The 19,131-nt window shown below is 45.1% G+C and overlaps 7 protein-coding genes across 7 annotated transcripts; 4 read left to right on the forward strand and 3 right to left on the reverse strand.

Moving 5' to 3' along the window:
* Window positions 1-1,174: 1,174 nt before the first annotated feature.
* Window positions 1,175-3,351, forward strand: N7495_000012 (S53 family peptidase; the record flags this gene model as incomplete). The annotated part of the gene is made up of 5 exons (XM_057202682.1): window positions 1,175-1,380; window positions 1,452-1,715; window positions 1,771-1,985; window positions 2,054-2,174; window positions 2,232-3,351. 5 exons carry the CDS (start codon window positions 1,175-1,177, stop codon window positions 3,349-3,351), a joined length of 1,926 nt encoding a protein of 641 aa, XP_057066755.1.
* A 200-nt stretch (window positions 3,352-3,551) lies between these two features.
* N7495_000013 (uncharacterized protein) lies at window positions 3,552-4,578 on the reverse strand (the record flags this gene model as incomplete). Its single annotated transcript, XM_057202683.1, has 2 exons — window positions 3,552-4,140; window positions 4,460-4,578. The coding sequence occupies 2 exons, from the start codon at window positions 4,576-4,578 to the stop codon at window positions 3,552-3,554; spliced, it is 708 nt and encodes a 235-aa protein (XP_057066756.1).
* A 1,695-nt stretch (window positions 4,579-6,273) lies between these two features.
* Window positions 6,274-8,970, reverse strand: N7495_000014 (ankyrin repeat domain-containing protein; the record flags this gene model as incomplete). Its single annotated transcript, XM_057202684.1, has 1 exon — window positions 6,274-8,970. One exon carries the CDS (start codon window positions 8,968-8,970, stop codon window positions 6,274-6,276), a length of 2,697 nt encoding a protein of 898 aa, XP_057066757.1.
* Window positions 8,971-10,541: 1,571 nt separating this feature from the next.
* Window positions 10,542-12,436, reverse strand: N7495_000015 (putative general amidase; the record flags this gene model as incomplete). The annotated part of the gene is made up of 6 exons (XM_057202685.1): window positions 10,542-10,657; window positions 10,711-10,795; window positions 10,845-11,702; window positions 11,754-11,906; window positions 11,966-12,088; window positions 12,149-12,436. 6 exons carry the CDS (start codon window positions 12,434-12,436, stop codon window positions 10,542-10,544), a joined length of 1,623 nt encoding a protein of 540 aa, XP_057066758.1.
* Window positions 12,437-13,693: 1,257 nt separating this feature from the next.
* On the forward strand, window positions 13,694-15,481 carry N7495_000016 (GMC family oxidoreductase; the record flags this gene model as incomplete). The annotated part of the gene is made up of 1 exon (XM_057202686.1): window positions 13,694-15,481. One exon carries the CDS (start codon window positions 13,694-13,696, stop codon window positions 15,479-15,481), a length of 1,788 nt encoding a protein of 595 aa, XP_057066759.1.
* Window positions 15,482-15,687: 206 nt separating this feature from the next.
* N7495_000017 (S-(hydroxymethyl)glutathione synthase) lies at window positions 15,688-16,311 on the forward strand (the record flags this gene model as incomplete). The annotated part of the gene is made up of 2 exons (XM_057202687.1): window positions 15,688-15,935; window positions 15,987-16,311. The coding sequence occupies 2 exons, from the start codon at window positions 15,688-15,690 to the stop codon at window positions 16,309-16,311; spliced, it is 573 nt and encodes a 190-aa protein (XP_057066760.1).
* A 1,898-nt stretch (window positions 16,312-18,209) lies between these two features.
* Window positions 18,210-18,938, forward strand: N7495_000018 (GNAT family N-acetyltransferase; the record flags this gene model as incomplete). The annotated part of the gene is made up of 1 exon (XM_057202688.1): window positions 18,210-18,938. The coding sequence occupies one exon, from the start codon at window positions 18,210-18,212 to the stop codon at window positions 18,936-18,938; it is 729 nt and encodes a 242-aa protein (XP_057066761.1).
* Between the last annotated feature and the right edge of the window lie 193 nt (window positions 18,939-19,131).

Here is a 19,131-nt window from a genome sequence, read left to right on the forward strand (position 1 = left end):
AATACTAATGCGAACCAAATTTGCGTGCTTATTGATTTCCACTATGTCCCTTTTCATAAAGCTGTGGAAAAAGCCGGGTTATTCGTGAAAAGGGAAGTTCATCTCTCATCATTACTTATTTGGACATGTCCAAGCAAAATGAATCAATCCGAAAAATGGATTGGCTGGAACTGGATCCCTTCACTTTAAAATATCCAACTGGATCCTTTGTTAGATCCTTGTTCCAAGGAGGACGTTTAGCGGTACAGAAAAGAGTCTCTGATAAAATTTACTATAACTATCATATAATTCAGACACCTTCAGGAACTTATGAGACCTAATTAGAAGGTTCTAATGTTCAGGATCCTACTACTTAGGTACGACTTGCAAGGGTTTCTATTTCTTTTTCTTCTTCAACTCACGAAGACGCATATTCTTTATCGATAACTGGATGTCACTTTTCTCGGCAATGACAAACTGCTGAAAAATTTAGTATTCACATGATAACTACACCTGCCGAGGTTCCAAAGTTAATTCATAGAAATCTGAGGCTACATGGAAATCTCATTTGGCTGAAAACTTTCCCAATGTGGAAATTTTCTGTCGGTATTTACCATGGATAACTCCCCGGTACCTGGGAGATCAATGACGAAATATTTACGTGGTCTCGGAGATCAAATTTAGAATCTCACATGATTCCATAGGGGTGTACTGAGCCTGAACCGTGGGACTAGAACTAGATTAGTGTTTTGGGAACTATTGAACAGGTTTCGTAGATTGCAAGTACCCTGTCGATTTGTACAGCATAACGAGAGGCATGAATGGTCGACCCCATTGCTGTGGGTACCTCTTGACTAGGTATATTTTGCCCAAGTGGTACTCTTGCCTTTGACTCAAATCAAAATGACCCGTTATGATAGATAACACTACCTTAATTTCAAGGTTAATCAAGTCAAAATCTGCAACGTGAGGCACATACACAAAAGTTTGCTGCTCAAAAGGCCTTGGAAGTCATCACTGATTGGACATCAGTTCCTAATGTGACAGAAAATTTGGAACTTTGTAAGTGTGGATAGATAGGAGAGTCATTAAATTGGCTTTTCTTGATATAAATGTAACTCTCTCCGGTAAAATCAATTGAATTCCCAAGATTCCATGATATTGTGAGTAGATATTTGTGGACATTCTCCCAAGCATGAAGTCCTCTATTTTTCTCTTGAGGCTTTTGACCCTCGTGGGGGCTCAATCCGGTCCAAGCCACTACACTGTCCATGAGCGAAGGGAGTCCACCCCCAGCTACTGGAACAAGGGTCAAAGGCTCGATGAAACAACATCACTTCCCGTACGAATTGGCTTAGTTCAGCCCAACCTGGGCTATGGCCATGACCTCCTTATGAAGATGTAAGTCACCATATGTTCCTTTAGATCTCATCTTTCACATATTCTGATCTCTAACATCCATATGAGCTCAGGTCTGATCCATATTCGAGTCGTTACGGAAAACACATGTCACAATCGGAGGTGCATGATCTTTTTGCACCAAGCCAACAAAACATTGATGATGTCCGCTCGTGGCTGGAGTCTTCTAACATCTCCCAGGGCCGTATTTCACAATCTGTTAACAAACAGTGGCTTCAGTTCGATGCCAGGGTTGAAGAACTAGAACGCTTACTCCATACTGAATATCATATCTATTCGCATACAGAAACAGGGAGACAATATGTCGCATGCAGCGAGTGAGTTCAAGAGAGTTTCTCCAATTACACTTTTTGACCAAGCTCATTTCGATAGATATCATATTCCAAGCTCGCTGGGTGGGCATATTGACTACATTACTCCAGGAGTTGCATTGCGGGAATTTGGAAGCTCTACAGCCTCTCGCATCCAAAAACGGAGTATCAACGGTTTGCCTCCGGTTATTGAGCCACCGCATGCGTCTCTTCAGGATATCATCAATAACGGTACTGATATTTGTGATATTACCATCACGCCACAATGTATCAAGAGTGAGATATACTACAAACATTAATATGAACATTTACGTGACATTAATACTTATACTCATTCCAAACAGCCATGTACAATATCAGCAATGGCACATTGGCTACTAAAGGCAACGAGCTGGGTATCTTCGAAGGGATCGGAGATGTGTATTCACAAGAAGATCTAAACCTTTTCTTCTCAACTCTGGCCAGGTGAGGCATTCCTATATTTATTTTAATAATTCGTCTCTCTAACAAGAATCACTCCAGCGAAATTCCCCAAGGAACTCACCCAGTGCTAGACGCAATTGACGGAGCACAAGCACCAGCTTCTCTTTTCAGTTCTGGCGTTGAATCTGACTTGGACTTCCAAATCTCATATCCCATTATTTGGCCCCAAAATTCAATTCTCTTCCAGACAGACGACATGCCATATGAGAATAACTATACCTTCAAAGGCTTCTTGAACACGTTTCTTGATGCTATTGATGGTTCCTACTGTAGCGAAATATCCAACCTCGATCCCACATATCCGGATCCTCAGAATGGGGGATACAAGGGAACTTTGCAATGTGGGGTCTTTAAATTACCCAGCGTGATATCAATCTCCTATGGCAGCGCAGAGGCAGATCTTCCGGTTTCTTACCAGCGCCGTCAATGCAATGAATTTATGAAGCTAGGCATGCAGGGTGTATCCGTTGTGGTTGCTTCCGGTGACTCTGGTGTGGCTGGACGGAATGGTGATCCTACTCCTAGCAATTGCTTGGGCGATAATGGTCAGATATTTGTCCCTGACTTCCCTGCTTCATGTCCTTATATGACCGCTGCGGGCGCGACCTACCTCCCAAGTGGCACTCATGCCAGTGATCACAAAGAAGTGGCTGTCTCTCGGTTCCCATCTGGTGGCGGCTTCAGCAACATATACGAACAGCCCAGTTGGCAATCAAAGGCCGTAGCAGCATACTTCGCTAGGGCAAACCACACGTACCCCTATTACGAGGGTGTCAACAATAATAACATTGGGGCAAACGGTGGAATATACAATCGCATTGGTCGAGGCTACCCTGATGTCTCTGCCGTGGGCGACCATGTCCTGATATTCAACAGAGGAGCTCCTGCTCAGATCGGCGGCACATCGGCTTCAGCGCCTGTCTTTGCGGCAATTCTTACTCGAATCAACGAGGAACGTCTGAAAGTAGGCAAACCGACCGTCGGATTTGTTAATCCTGTTCTTTATGCCCATCCAGAGGCCTTTTTTGACGTAACGACCGGCAATAACCCCGGCTGCAACACATCTGGGTTCAAATCAGTTGAGGGTTGGGACCCGGTAACTGGGCTGGGAACCCCCAATTATCCGGCCTTATTGAAGATTTTCATGACGGGGATTTAGGTAATGGTCATCAGATCTTTGGTAAGACTAGAATGCAGGTGTGTTAGAATATATGTTTCAGGTCTGAAGCCCTCTATACAAGTGAAATTCTTTACTACCCGGGATATTGATTCTTACTTACGAGATGGATTTATAGCCTTCAAATCATGGAGTTTAGGAATACACATAATCAAGTCTTTCTTAATGGACAGTTCAGTAATTTACAGACCAACCATAAAAGCCACAAAAAGCAGAACTCCATAAACCTCAATGGAGGGCACATTGAATGCAGAAATGCCCAAACTCTTCTTGCTCCCAGTACTGGTCGAACTAGCGGTGATACCAGTCGTAGCAGTATTTATTGAACCTGTAGAGCTTGTAGCGGCCACATTCTTTGCATTGTAAGGCGCAGCGGTTACGGTATATGTGGCGCTAAAAATGACAACCGTCATAGTCTCTCCGCCTGGGGGTGATGTCAAAGGGTAGCCCACACCCGTAGTTGTACTCAGTTTTTCTGTGCCACCCGTTGGTAGGTCCGCAGGGTTCACATATGTGCTACCATCTGGGGATGAGATATTAAACTTTTCCAAGCAAGTAGTAGAATCCAGATTAGAGCAGGTTCCAGTGACGGAAGTTGCATACTCCTGAATTTCTTTGATAACTGTATCTAGTCCTAGCTCGGAGGGATCTGTGGTGGGACAAACACCGTAGTATCTATTATCTCGGTTAATATTGCTTCGGATCCATAGATTTCGGATATCATACGAAGAAACGGCAGCGCTGAAAGCACAGCACTGGCACTCAAATTCGCTGTTATCGGAAGAGAATGTATAGGCCTAGCAGGTATCCTCAATATCGTTGATGCCGATTTTTACATTTCCAAATAAATAGCCCATGTTACAGGAACAGCCTCCTGGAGCATCTTGGGGAGCGGGATAGTACGGAAGAGTGGACTGAGAGCTCTCGGTAAGGAATTCTGAAGCAAGATATTGGTATTCACAGGAATAAACCTAGACGTTGAATGAGAAAAAGTCGCTCGATCACTTCTAACTTAATTTACCTTGTTCCAGCAGTCACTCATATAGCAAAGCAACTGCTGCTCATGCAACGTCCAGCCACATGCAACCACCGAGTCATCGTTTGTGCCCGCTTCACTGATACATTTGGCTTCTGTTGTTGTAGCGCTATTGAGACATTTGTTGAAAGCTGAAGGATCAGTACAGCCATCAGAGGATATGGTAGTGGCATTCTTCGCCTATACTGGGGTCGAAAGAAGACCGATTGCGGCAGACAGCAACAGTGCACCCTTCAACATGGCGTGTGATTTCCTACAAGAACGAAGACAGAAAGAAACGAGAAAAAAAAACATGATAGCATGGCGCCCCGCCCCAAAGCTTACTTGTACACTTTTATTATCATTTTTCCATATTTCTCAAATGAATAGCTAGGTATCAGTCATGATTGTCGGGCCGGTGGAAGATAATACTTTGTAGGTAACAACATGGATCTATCCAATCATATTTCTTAATTGAAAGATGTGCATCAAATTCAGGGGACGTTTGAGGCTCATCGGGCCGGGATGCAAAATGGATATCTCAGAAACTGTTGTTGAAAGCGTCAGCGCTGTTCCTATTCCAGCCTAGTCTTTGATCCACTACATTTGAACGGAGTATTGAAGCGATTGGACCTCTTAGTTTTACGACGTAGGTCGAGATATTGTTAGGCTATCGCTTAATATAACTGGTTTAAGATTAGAACGAAGACGGATACTGCACCTCACTCGGACCCTGTGCAGTTGAAGGTCTCAGGATGAAAATGCCCAAAGAAGATTGTGCCTGAGTATGCTAGTCTGTAAGTCTTGATTTTAAATGACAGTTCCAGGTATTGAGGCATAGGAGATGCGCCATTGTAATCCCCTTAATCCCCAGTGAGAAGACTCAGAAAGGCAAGTGGAATGGTGGCTGGTAAATCAGGACTGCTGATATCGATCGGGAGAACGAAAAATGGGAAATCAATTATACGATTCTTACACAGGATTGTACTCGGAAATCCAAAAAATGGTAGCAAAATAGAATTCCTATTACTTCGCATTTAGAAGTAAAGGAAAGAAAAGAGAAGAAGATAATCTGCCAGGCGGCGGTCAGAGCAGAACCAACGATGACTACACAAGTATTATTATTTATTTACTACTAACTTCAACGCGGGAAAACCCCCACATTTCACTTTCAACGTCAATCAAATATTGAATGCTCTCACTTCCATCATCTTAATGAGGGTGACAAAACTTCACAAAGGGCTGTTATCGGTGTCGCTATCGACACATTCGCTGTGTAATTACCATCGATGTTCCATCCGCACGACTTGTAATCGTTTAGAAAAGTCATGGCGTTCCAGTTTGGTTTGATTTGGTCTGGGATAATGAGCAGGTTTGGGTGGACGTCCATCAAACTGGTAGGTCCAATAAATTAAGATCTGCTGCCTAAATGACCTGATTTCCTCATGCCGGTAACTTTCATGCTCGGAGAAAGGCTGCACGCTCCTAAAAATGATTTACTCGAGGATGAATCCTCAGATCTTCAGCCAACTCTAGAAATCAATACAGCAGTACACTCGGATAGAATCACACATCATAGACCGCCAGTGAATCCTTCGTACACTCCGCTTGATTTACTTCGACGCGCAGAGAGGGCTCTGTGCTAGCGCAAAACGTGGATCTGACGAGGACTTGAGCACCAGTAGACTGAGTTAGCCCTTGGCTACTAATTAAAAGGTACAGCATTTATTCAAAACATGGTGTGCAGGAAGATTGATTACTACCGACATCAACAGGATTGATCAAGGTAAATTACATAAAAGAAAAGCCGGTGTAAACATAGGTATATTCCTTTAAAAATGTACGCCTCGTTAAAATCAAACATGATAGCAAGTACTTGCTAAGGATTATTATTGTCGAGAATTCTTCAGCAGGAGCTGAGTTCCGTCTTGCCAGCCAGAATTATCGGCCATTTCCAGAACAGTTTGGCCCGTCTCATCCTTTTTAGTGAGATCAGCCTGGCCACCCTTTTCGACCAATAGCTGCAGCAAACGAATGTCACGGTCCTCAATAGCTTGCATGATAGCATTCCAGTCACGATAGCATTTATTCGGGTCAGCACCCTTCGCGAGGAGTAACTCGATCATTGAGAAATCACCGTCATCGCATCGGCGTATCGCCTTGACAAGAGGTAGGTGCTCACCAGGAGCATTTGGATCGGCATTGGCTTCGTTAAGTAAGAAATGTACGAGTTCCGTGTGGCGCTCGCGCAACGCAGTGGTCAAGCAAGAGAAGACACCACCATTCTTCCACTCTATACTTGCACCAGCAGCCAACAAAAGTTTGATATTCTCTAGCTGGTTTGCCTGTACTGCTTTCTCCATGACTCCTTTGTGGGCAGCTATATCAGTAATATGAGGTAGTAGTCGCTTCATCAATTCTGGTGACCGAGCTGCTATAAAGATTGGCCAGTCTTGGCCGCGCAGGTTTGGATCAGCGCCATGAACCAGCAACCAATCCAGCATCTCCAGGCGGTTTTCTCGGAGCGCAGTGGTCAGGGCTGTGTGCCCTCGCTCATTTCTATCATTCGGGTTGGCACCACCTTGCTCCACCACCCATTGCAAACCCTTAAAGTTATTCTCCTGCACGGCCAACTCGGCAATACCAGGTGGTTGGTGCAAGTTGGCGCCGGCTGCAACCAATTCCGGCAGGAATTGCAAGCGGTTGTGGGTGATGCACTTCCAGGCTGGATACTCCGAAGCCATGAGATTAGGGTCAGCACCGTGGCTCAGAAGCAAAGCCAGAAGATCCGGGCGGTCATCGCGGATGGCCGAGCAGAGTGGTGTATATACTCCATCCTTCTTTGAATTGGGATCTATTCCAGCCTGCAACAACACGTTTACAGCATCAAATTTGTTCATGCTTGTGGCTTTCTCCATAAGTCCTGGGGTCTTTCGAATGTCACCGCCGCGCACTAGCAAGATCCGAAGGCAATCTGGACGATCCACAGCGGACCAGAGGGCATGTGTCGGGCCTGGCAAGTTGGGGTTCGCGTGGTAATCCAGGAGTGTGGACAATGTGGCAGACTGGTCGCTTTGTACTGCTTCGCACAAAGCCGTCTTGCCGTGGTCGTCTTTCTTATTTGGATCACACCCACCATCCAGCAATATTTTGACAAGTTGCTGCGTTGCCCGCCTACGGATTACTTCAATCAACAAGGTTGTGCCATTGCACATCTCCTCCTTCAAGTTACCACCATGCGCAAGTAAAGTCTGCATCAGCCTGATGTTGCTATTAAAAATGCAAAAGCTCAGAGGTGACTCAAGCTCCGGTTTCGCCCTGTAGTTCGGATCTGCACCACTTTGAAGCAGCAACATGACTCCTTCCACAAAGGATTTCTCCACGGATAAAAGAAGTGGGGGTTTGCCATCGGAATCTGGGATATTTGGATTTGCTTTGAAGAGTAGCAATAGTCTCATGCTCTCTGAGTCGCATTGGTGAGCAGCCTCATTCAGCGGATGAAAGTGTTCCAGCTTATCCGGCGAGGCCCCATTTGTCAACAGATGTTCGATCATGGAGTGGTTACGCCCTCGTATTGCGAGTGCGAGACTATTCCGTAGGTTGACATTCCCCATCCCGCGCTGCGGCAGGGGTAATGCGTCTAACGCTGGCAGACTTGTCTTCATCAGATGTCCCAGATCAGTATCCGAATCGCTGTCATGTCGTATGCCGACTTCTGCCACAGATGGGGCTGCTGAGCTTGTCTTGGCTGGCATTGGATGCAACGTTCTATAATCAATAGAGGTAGGTGTTTCGGTCTCGCGTGCGGGCTGACCGCGAAAGAAAGAGTTCAGGGAAACGACGGAGGACATGTCATCTGCGATGCTTTCGTGATCATCGTGTTGCAGAAGTTCGGGGCGTGGTTGTTCACTTGGGCTATATCGCCGGTTACTAATAAGGTTGGGGGGTTCCTTCGGAGGTACAGGCGGTACTGATGGCGAAAAAACGGGTGTCTTTCTGTGGACTGATAATACTGAGCCGTTATTCTCTGAGCCGTCTTTTGTGACGCCCATCACAGAACGGCCCTTAGCTATACGGTCGAGTGCAGCAGCCAGACTCGCATATCCAATACCTACTGACTCCTCCGGATGCGCTTCTCCAAGGGACCAGTGGAAGGCCATGCCACTAATCTGGAGAGTCTCCGCGGTCTGTGACAGTGACTTTTGAATGCGGTTGAGCTCTTGGCCTGGGCGATTCCATCCCCGCTGGATCTTCCCCAGTGTGCCTCGGTGCTCATACTGGACCAGTTTCAAAATGATCTTGTCCAGACTTTGAAAATCGCGGTACGCGGAAATAAATTTTTTCTCCACTTCATCGATGATCACTGTCGGGAGGGTTCGATTGGCAGCAGCTAATTCGGTCACGCCGGCTTCAATAGCCCACAAGATGCGACAGGTATCGAGGAAGGTATGCGACAGTTCACGAAAGCCTTCTGGTAGCTCCTTGGTGGTGCTGAGCAAGTTGAGCATATGCACTGAGATCTGGTTACCGAGTTGTGTGGCTAGCGACGACACTGTACGAATGGTCTCCTCTGTCATGGGAGGCATGATTGAAACAGATCCCCAAGGTTCAAGATGTCCAAGGAAGAAGAAAAGAGAAACAAAAAAGGTAAGAAGTAGATTATGCGGCAGTACAAATAGTTACCGGCAGTCTCGATTCAGAATTTATCGACTTTTTAGGGCCCAGATCGATGGAACCGGGTAAGTAGATAAAATATTTAGGATCAAGATGGATCGATCAAGATAGGCTAAAACAGGGCCCACATAGTAGTTTGCCCATCAATTAACTCCGCTCCATGTCACATATGCAAGGCTATATTTAAGTAGCATACAGTAGGGATGTGTGAGTGATTTATCTAAGACTACAGCATGCTCGAACCTGAAACAAAAAAGAAAAGAAGCCCAGAAATCAGGAGAATTAGGAATCGATAAATGCGATTACTTTGGGAAAAGTGGGTATTGGGGGCGAGTCAAGAGAACACAGGAGTTTTCAATCTAGATTCGGATCCCCTCTTACTCCACTTTTCAGGCTATACGGTATGGTTTGGGATCGATACTGATAAACCGGGGTTCTGTTCCTATGCACTTAGTAAGCCTGATAATCATGAAATCCAATGGTCTGGGCCCCAAAATTATGAACCAATACCTTCACTCTAATCCCATTTGCTAAATCACACTAGTAGTTATGACGAGTACACATCATCAACTAGTCGAGTGGCTAAAATTTGTGTATATTGAGACAATTTCCGTATACTAAGTATACATAGATCTCTTCCAATATTAATACAGCACTTATTCCTCCAAGGTTACAGCCTTGGATGAAGGTGGAGCTTGGAAGTTAATAACTACTTAGTGGATCCTTCTCAATCCTTCCAGGGTTATAGCATGCGGAGATACAGAGTACCTGGGCCAAAATCCGATCTTAGAGAGACTTCTGTCGTTGAAATTTGGTTCGGGTAATTTACCAGCCACGGCTCAAGTCGCAGGTAGAGACTTTGTTCGCCACAGCTGCGGTCTATCGTGGCGATCTATAACAGCAGGCTATCCGGCATATTTTTTTTTTTTTCAAACAGCCTGGTTATGACTATTCTCTCATATCTAGAAAAGTTTGCACAGTTGCCTCATCCTTGAAAATCAGGTAAAATGATTGACCAACAAGGGATATGGTCTCAAGCCTTAAAGATGGCAAAAGTACCACTGTTTGCTACCTATTTACGAACTTGTTTGGACACTGTCGCTATAAATTACTATAACTGCACTTCTTTTTCGTACTTAGTTAGCGGTGATGTTCGAATTTCCTCATATTGAAACAAACAAGGCAGACGATGATGCGCAAGATTTGTACATATGTCTTCTTTGCCAAGGACCGGCTAAAGTTGCCTAGGTGACGAGATGCATCTCGTACAGCCTTAGGGATACAAAAACAACCTTGGAATGTTTGAAGTTCGTCATTTTTGGAGCTAAGGTGTGCCTACGCCCAGATTTACGTATCATCTATCAAAGCTCTTATTAAGTGTTTGCACATGGGAGGAACGACAAAACTATTCGCTATGCCTGTCGTCCTTATTTATTTCAAAAGTACCTGCGAACCTCGCAGATCTTAGCTCAGTAAGGTCCTATCAGTTTCCAAGCACCTTTGAAACGATTTCAGCGATCTGCAACACTTCCTCGTCGTGCATATTCCGACCCGCTAACTGAACACAACACGGCGCACCTTCGACGGACTCGGCTTCATCTAATTCGATGTATCAGCACGGAATATATTTGTTAGTAGGAGAAATCACTCACATGGGGGCTTGTACTCCACATCGCGCAAGTAGGCGGCATCCTGGCTCGATTCTGCTTTTCCAAACGGAATGATACAAGCGGGATACTATGAATATGTCAGCAATTGCCTTTCAATCATGAAAGAACTGACTTACGTCCATGAGGTTCCATAGCACAGTGTACGGAGGAAATCCATACAGATCATGAGGCTGAGCCGTGCCCTGATAACCTGGCATGATAATTGCATCCAAGTTTGCTTCGTTAATGAGAGACCGGAACTCTTCTTTGAACTTGATTCGGCTAACGTTCAAGTCATAGAGTGATTCCAGTGTCATCGGAGCAAAATCGTATGGCATATATTTGTGCGGTAAGGATGTTGAGGCCAACGCAGGGATTGTCGGCTCTCCACTGGCAGCAATATGTTTAAAGGCCGTTGCTCCCGGATCCATCGAGAACATACGGAAGGAAAGCAGAGTGGCGTCATTGAGTGAAGGGGTATCCAAGGGAATGACCTGATGGCCAGCCTCTTCAAGCTTCGACCGTGCTTGAGTCAAAGCTCTTAGAACAGGGGGATGGACCGGCCAGAGCCTGTCCTCCTGAATATAACCAATTCGAAGCGGGTCTGTTGATTTCTTTACCGGTCTCCAGGGAGAGAAAATGATAGATGAGTCGACTTTCCAAGGATCTTCATTCGTCACAAGGCGCATGAAAAGCTCAAGGTCCCGGACAGATGTTGCCAGGGGACCGGCAGAAGGCTTGATACCAGTAAGGCCAGGACGACCGGGACTGGTAAGTCCAGCATATGGAATACGATCAGTCGAGGGTTTAAAGGCAAACCCGCCATTGCAGATGGCCGGAATTCGAATTGATCCCGCAATATCGGTTCCAACGCCCAGCACCGACCCTCGCATGGCAATTAATGCTCCCTCTCCCCCAGAACTGCCACCAGCTCCGATATTAGATCGGTTGGGGTTTAGTGTTCGGCCAAAAACATAGTTGTGGGAGTCTGCAGCCTATAAATTTTTAGCATGATCTCATATTCAAAAAGAGGGAAGAGAAAGTACCATCATTGTCTGGGGAATATTAGTCTTCACATAGGGAATAGCTCCCAGTCCCACCAAAATCTCCACGATAGCAGAGTTGGATTTAACAGGACCATTGTTGATAAAAGAGGTAAAGCCAATGGTAGAGCAGACACCTTCAATGTTGAAGCAGTCCTGTCATTAATTTCAGCGGTTTTTTTTTCCTTAAAAAATCATGTTTGGTTGAATATTACCTTGAAGCTGATAGGCAAGCCATGTAGCGGCCCGACTATCTTGCTTGTGGTCTTTAGATGCTCGTCTAGATCCTTAGCTCGCTGCAAAGCTCGATCAAAAAGTGTTTCTGTAAGGCAGCGTGTCTAGAAGAGTTAGTTAACTACCCTGGTCGCATAAGTGAAGCCCATTATCAAGACTCGTACCACTTGCTGTGCGATCGCTGCGCGAATGCAAAAAGCTTCAGTCACTTCATAAGCCGACAGCTCACCGCGATGGATTTTTTCCAGAAGAGAAGTGGCATCATTTTTCTCGGTAATATCCAGTTGTTTCTCAGAGAGAATACCACAGCGACGAGGGACATCCAAAACATTGGTGCTTTCAGTCTCCGAGATGTCCTTCGTAAATTCCGCTGGAAGTCTCCATTCGGCGGGAATCTTGGCTGCCTCATCTGCCTGCTTCTTCTGAACTAATACTTCCCAAGTTTCACTCATTTTGAATAATAATGGTTGATCTATTTGAGATGGATGTGAAGTGGAAGAGGGGGAAATATTGCAATTAAAAGCAAAGAGAAAGAGGGGAAGTCTTTCCTGCAGAATGATGTAGTATGTGGCAGGGAACATGGGCCAGTCAGCTGAAGCACCGGAGCCCTTATCGAGGTGACTACAGGGATTTACCCCTTCTCAAAGTTTTCAGTTTCAATAGGGAAGATGCTGGAACTAGCTCTGGAGGATGCTTCTCAATTATGATGTATTGTGAAGTTGAGTTGGTGCCATCTAACCCAGGTGTCCACCAGTATTACAGTATAAGAATGAAATCCTTCCAACTTTTCGATCTTCTCATAGGTAAACAGCGCATATTTCTTCCATGTATTCTCTATCATTTACTTTATGTCCTTCATGTCTTAAGTTGTCAATTTCAAATGTACTCTCCTACTGAAGTTGTCTACATAGAGCACTTCAGCATAATAGGAACTTCAGCGTTGACTGCGTTCTCGCCTTGCTCTTGAGCTTAGCTAAATCCTTCTTTCCATCTGCAGTAACTGAATTCAAGAAAGCTAACTATTTGATGGTATGAGCCGTTTCTATCCGGTTGACCACCCAGGTCCTAAAAGCTAGATTCTTGACTATTGGTGCCATGGTTAACGGTTAACCAAACCCAAGAATAGCAAGAAACTTGGGAATCATAATGGTGTGGGATGAACAAGGATTGCCGTAAGGAATTCAATGTAATGAGTTGTCCAAGGGGTTTTATTTCCCTTTCCTTCGTTACGAAGAGTTTACAAGTTATGTACCTCCCTAGGTAGCCGATTCAGGTGCATCTTGGGTAATTGTAGTTGAATATCTTGGTACTGAATAGGCCTCACTTCCCATGAAGAGATATCTTTCGCATTGCACTAGGCGTAGACATGGCTTCCTCTCTAGTTTCACACTCATGTTCTAAGGTTACCTTGATTTGAAAAATCCAGATGTCCCTGCCATGGAGCTTCCGTTACATACCAACAAAAAACTGGGTATTGCAGGCGGAATTCTTAATATTATCATGGATCAGTAGTGCCTATTGCAAATTCGTCCATACTTAGACCCTCAACCGGTGTTCTACTTATTTGTCATGTGCCACACAGTGCGAAAATATGAGAGACAAGTCCTGGAACAGGGATGATGTATATCGTCGATAGTTCCAATTTTTTAGCTTCTCATACATACTTAACTACCTCCAGCTCCATTTGACAATGAACGGCAACCGTCAAGATGAAAATCTGGATTCAATTTATTTCATTCGCCTTTTTGACTCTTCTGACAGATGCTACAATCCTTTATGATCCAGAAAAGATCTCGGGCAGGGTTTTTGATTATATCATTGTCGGCGGAGGTCTCACAGGCCTTACAGCTGCAGCACGACTGACCACGAATCAATATATCAGCGTGTTAGTGATTGAAAGTGGCTTCTTTCAGTCTACTCGGGGTCCTATAGTTGAAACTGTCACACCATTCGGTCAAGCTTTCGGCACATCCCTGGACCACGCCTTCCAAACAGTGCCTCTTAAGATTAATGGAAGATCATTGACGATTCACGCGGGTAAATGTCTCGGTGGTTCATCGCTGATCAATGGAGCGTCTTACACGAGCCCGGCCAAAATTCAGATCGATTTTTGGGAATCACATCTGGGAAATAAAGGGTGGAACTGGAAGACCCTCTATCCATACATCAAAAAGAAAGAGCGGGCCCACCCACCCACTAAAGAACAGATAGCAGCGGGGTTTTCTTTTGATCTGAAATGCCATGGTGAATACGGTAAAATAAACGTTAGCCCGCGGGATAGTGGTGAACGGTATTCACCTATCATTCGATCTTTAATGACAGCAGTTGAAAGGCGTGGTGTGCCCACACAGAAGGATCTGAATTGCGGTGATCCTCATGGTGTCTCTATGCTTTTAAATACCATCCATCCGAATCAGACCCGGGCGGATGCAGCACGAGAGCTTCTTCTACCCATTGCGAGCCGACCAAATCTATGGATTATTGTCGGTCAGAATGTGGGGAAAGTGCTGATTGATCGGCTTTCGGCAAAGGGAGTTGAATTCGGCACTGAAGCCCACACGTTCCATGTATATTCCCATCATGAAGTAATTCTGGCTGCTGGAGCCCTTGTTACACCTCTGATTTTGGAATATTCTGGTATCGGACTGAAGTCTGTTCTGGATGCTGCTGGGGTTTCTCAAATTGTTGATCTTCCAGTTGGGCAGAACCTACAAGATCAGTCTACTACGGGCGTACAGGCAAGTATTAATACTGATGGATCTGGCCAAGGACAAGCGATATACTTTGCCACTTGGAGTGAGCTTTTTTCCGCATCCGATTTGGCCACTGCTCGAGGGCTCTTAGATTCCCAGTTCGATCAGTGGGTCGCGGACGCCGTCCAGGAGGGCGGATTTGACAACTCGACCGCGCTGAAAATACAAATGGGACTTAATCGAGAATTGATCCTCCATCATAATGTGTCCTATGTGGAGCTATTCCTCGATATCAGCCCAGAAGGAGTGGGGTTCAGCGTGTGGGTGCTTCTCCCGTTCACTCGTGGCTATGTACACATTCTTCACAAGGATCCCTACCTCGGAAAAGTGACGCGCAACCCTCGATACTTGGAGAATGATTTGGATCGGTATGCTCAGGCAGCAGCGTCTCTATTAGCGCGAGACCTCTTTTCGGACCCAGCGATGCGACCATATGTCAGACAAGAGGAATTTCCCGGTGCGACCGTTCCTTACAATGCTACTGTCGACGACTGGGTTCCCTTTGTCACCCAGAACTTCCAGCCCAACTACCATGCAATTGGGACATGTAGTATGATGGGCAGAGAGATGGGAGGAGTGGTCGACCCATCTGGTCGTGTGTATGGAGTCCAGGGTCTGCGGGTAATTGATGCTTCCATTATTCCACAGCAATTGTCATCTCATTTGTCTGCAGTTCTATATGGAATGTCAGAGCGATTAGCAGATTTGATCCTTGAAGATTATGAAAAGAAGTTGGAGAAATGATAAAAGACGGATCCCTTATCTCGTCATTTCGGAAATACTCCCCTCACACGGAGTCAACGGTCCGAATCGGTTCATCTTATCCGTGCCGTGTAACTGCTCCTCATGCGGAGAAAAGTGGAGTAATACATTCTATGTAGCCTATATAGCTTTGGAATTTCCAGACTTTATTTACTTCATTTCACATCCATATCACATCTCAACTCATCATGGCTCCCTCTATCCACCCTTTTATTGACAATGGCATCACCAAGGGTGACCCTAACTTCCCTGGTGGAAAGCTCTACTGCCGATGCCCCACAGACAAGATCGTCGTCGCCTTGAAGGGCAACGTTGCTCATAATCATGCATGTGGATGTTCGAAGTGCTGGAAGCCAGAAGGCGCCCTCTTCTCGTTGGTTGGTGTCATTTCCCGTGACAACGTCAGCGTTGAGGCCAATGAATCAAAGTTGAAAGTGTGGGTAACTTCGTGCCCATAAATTTGTTTCCATATTAAACACTTGTCTAGTATTGATCCCTCCGCCACGATTGAACGCAATGCCTGCAAGGAATGTGGTGTTCACCTATTCGGCCGCATTGAAAAGGAACATGCCTTCTATGGACTCGACTTCGTACATGTGGAATTGTCGGATGAGAAGGGATGGCAGGAGCCTCAATTCGCTGCATTTGTATCCTCCATCATTGAGCAGGGATTCCCACCCGGAGAGACAGATTCGGTTCGGGAAAAGTTCAAGTCTGTTGGTCTGCAAACCTACGACGTTCTCTCTCCGGGGCTCATGGATGCTCTATCAACTTTCACTGCCAAGAAATCTGGAAAGCTTGCAAACCTTTGAATCTGATGGGACGAAGATGAAAATGAAATAAATAGAGAAATATCAAATCTATGAACTAGCGCAGCACTTTCCTATTCGAGACACCAATAAGTAACTCAAAAGAGGTAATTGATAAAACATCCAAAACAAGAAATTAATAACTAGCAAGTTCATTTTCTTAATCCCCTGATTATCTACATGTTCGTACCAGTTAGTAGTGATAAATCAGGTGATATTCATACATTTCTGTTCTTTAACAAGCTTTCAACCCGGATACTAGAGAAGCAAGCAAATAGCAGTACCAAGAGCGCACCCGACGTCCCGTGTTCGGATGCGCACCACCCGCTTGATCAATTTTAGAATTCACCACCAGAATGATCAATCTTAAACACCATCTTTTACCTGAATATCTCCTCCACCCACCATGCCTAAAACCGACGAATCTGCTGAATCCTACCTTTTTAAGGCCTATGAAGCTGCTAAAGGCGAAAAAACAAAACATCTCGAAGATTGCACGCGAATATGGTGTCGATTGATGTGTCCTCTCTCGTCGCGTCAGAAAAGGGACAGCCACAGAATCTCAACAAAAACCAGTTAATAAGGCTTCAAATGATATCCAAGAAGAAGCTTTAGTACGCTGGATCATTCAGTTAAATAATTAGAGCATGCCGCCGGTCCCGAAGCTAATTGAGGTATGGGCAAATCGCTTACGCGGAGATGCTGGCCCTATTGGTCCGAATTGGGTATATCGCTTTATCAAGCGTCTTCCTGAAGAGCTAAAACTAGCTCCTAAGAAGCAAAATGTCAAGGAATCAAAGCGAATTCAGGCTGAAGATCCAGCTAAGCTAGGTCATTGGTATGATCTACTTAATGTCGTCCTTCAAGGTGTGCCTTCGCGGTTAGTCTATAACTTTGATGAGTGTAGCCTCCGACCTGGAGAGGGTAAAAACCAGAAGGTGGTTAGCAGAGGGAATGCTCCTGATTTTGCTGAGACTGAAAGAGGTGAAAATATTACTGCGGTTGCATATATCACTGCTGATGGTTGGGTATTCGAGATACCTTTAAAGAGTGTGGAATCTATCCTATGGAAAGTAAGTAATAAGATCTTGGATAAGCTCCCTAACCTATAGGATATGATACCTTATGTTACTGCTACTAATGGTGGCCTTGCTAAACATTATAACGATCCGACATCAATTCCGCCGCTATTATCATCTAGTGTTGAAAATACTCCCCCGAAGAACATGACGAAGCTTCAGATCAAACAAGAGAAGCTACTTAATAAGGATCCTCAGACACCAAATCGCCAAACAGACCTTATGCGTGTCTTCCATCATTCTCAAGTACTCTATAAAAAGCTTAAATTGTATAAAGATGCATTTGAGCAGACTAGGTGGAAAATGAACCAGAAATAATAGTAGCGATGGATAGAGATATACTTCATTTTGAAAGATTACGGCGCTAATTTCAAGTCGGGAAGAATAGGTGGAATTAAATATGAAATTTAAAATTGATCAAGCGGGTGCGCTCTTGGCACTGCTATCGCTTCTACAAAAGAGGTGTCAAATGAGATTTTTTGACCGTCCAACCAGAATGGTTGACGAAACTGGATTGTCTATCTAGGGATGAAATCCCGCTTAAATACACACATTATGGATCCTGCTTACGTACAGCATAAACCCCGTATCGGACCTTTGACAAGAGGCGTGAAGGTTATTAGTACAAAAGCGGTGAAGAACCTAATCCCGGAAAGGCCGGTGGTGCGGATTACATAATTTAAATAGATATTTTTGTTATCGCATGAGCCATTCTTGCGTACGAATCATTTGAGGCGGAACCTTTGGAGCTGTAATGTATTTGAGGTGCGAAAATTCATCCTGTGACATGGTCTGAGTTTATTTCGTGCTCTTGAATCCTCTATGCACAGTACCATGTATCAAGTTGAATATGCCACGGAGCAGGATGCCACAGGGCTGGCCGAGGTCAATACTCTGAGCTTTGCCAATCGATTGATGTTTGGCGGATTTTTCCCTGGAGCCAGTCAACCGGCCTTGCGAGACTACAAGGCCATGTATGTCATGAAGCACTTCGTCAATCCCGAGATACACGTTCTCAAGATCACAGATCCCATTGAGAATGAGATTGTTGGCTATAGTCGATGGCATATCCCCACCACTTTCAGGGAGCCTCATGTGCCAAAATTGAGTGAAAAGGCCAAGATCGCCGCTCAAGATCCATTGGTGTTTGCACCTCAACCTAGGAATGAAAATCTGAAGACAGCATTCCGTGTTCTCCTCGAGGGAAGACGTAGGCGACATACCACAAATCGAGACATTGGTCTGTTCATCCTTCGCCTCTCACTTTTCAGTACTAATCCTTATGTAGTTTTGGAACTACTAGCGACAATGCCCTCCCATCAAGGACGTGGAGTAGGATCAGCCTTGCTTCGCTGGGGAACTACTCAAGCTGATGCCTTGCAAGCTCGCATCTACCTCGAGGCAACCCCTCAGGGCTATCCGCTCTATTTGAAGCATGGTTGGAAGCCTGTGGAAAAGATCACTCTGGACTACGGTCAATATGGGTCGGAAGGACAGGAGGGCTTCATCCTTATGATGAGGGATCCAAGGCCAATTTCAGTGACTATATAACAACGAAGTTCAAACTTGCGCGAGCCAATAGTTCACTTTCCAAAAGAATATATTGATTTCTTCAATCCTCAAGCCGACATTTCAGAACGTTAGTTGAGATGCGAGAACGTAGGAATTGATGTGGTAAAAAAAAAGTGTTTTCGCTTTATCAATTCCCCGAGTCAACGAATGACTAAACTACGGCTATGAAAAC

The sequence above is a fragment of the Penicillium taxi genome, assembly GCF_028828555.1.
Source record: "Penicillium taxi strain IBT 34144 chromosome Unknown utg000001l_segment0_segment0, whole genome shotgun sequence".
NCBI lineage: Eukaryota > Fungi > Ascomycota > Eurotiomycetes > Eurotiales > Aspergillaceae > Penicillium > Penicillium taxi.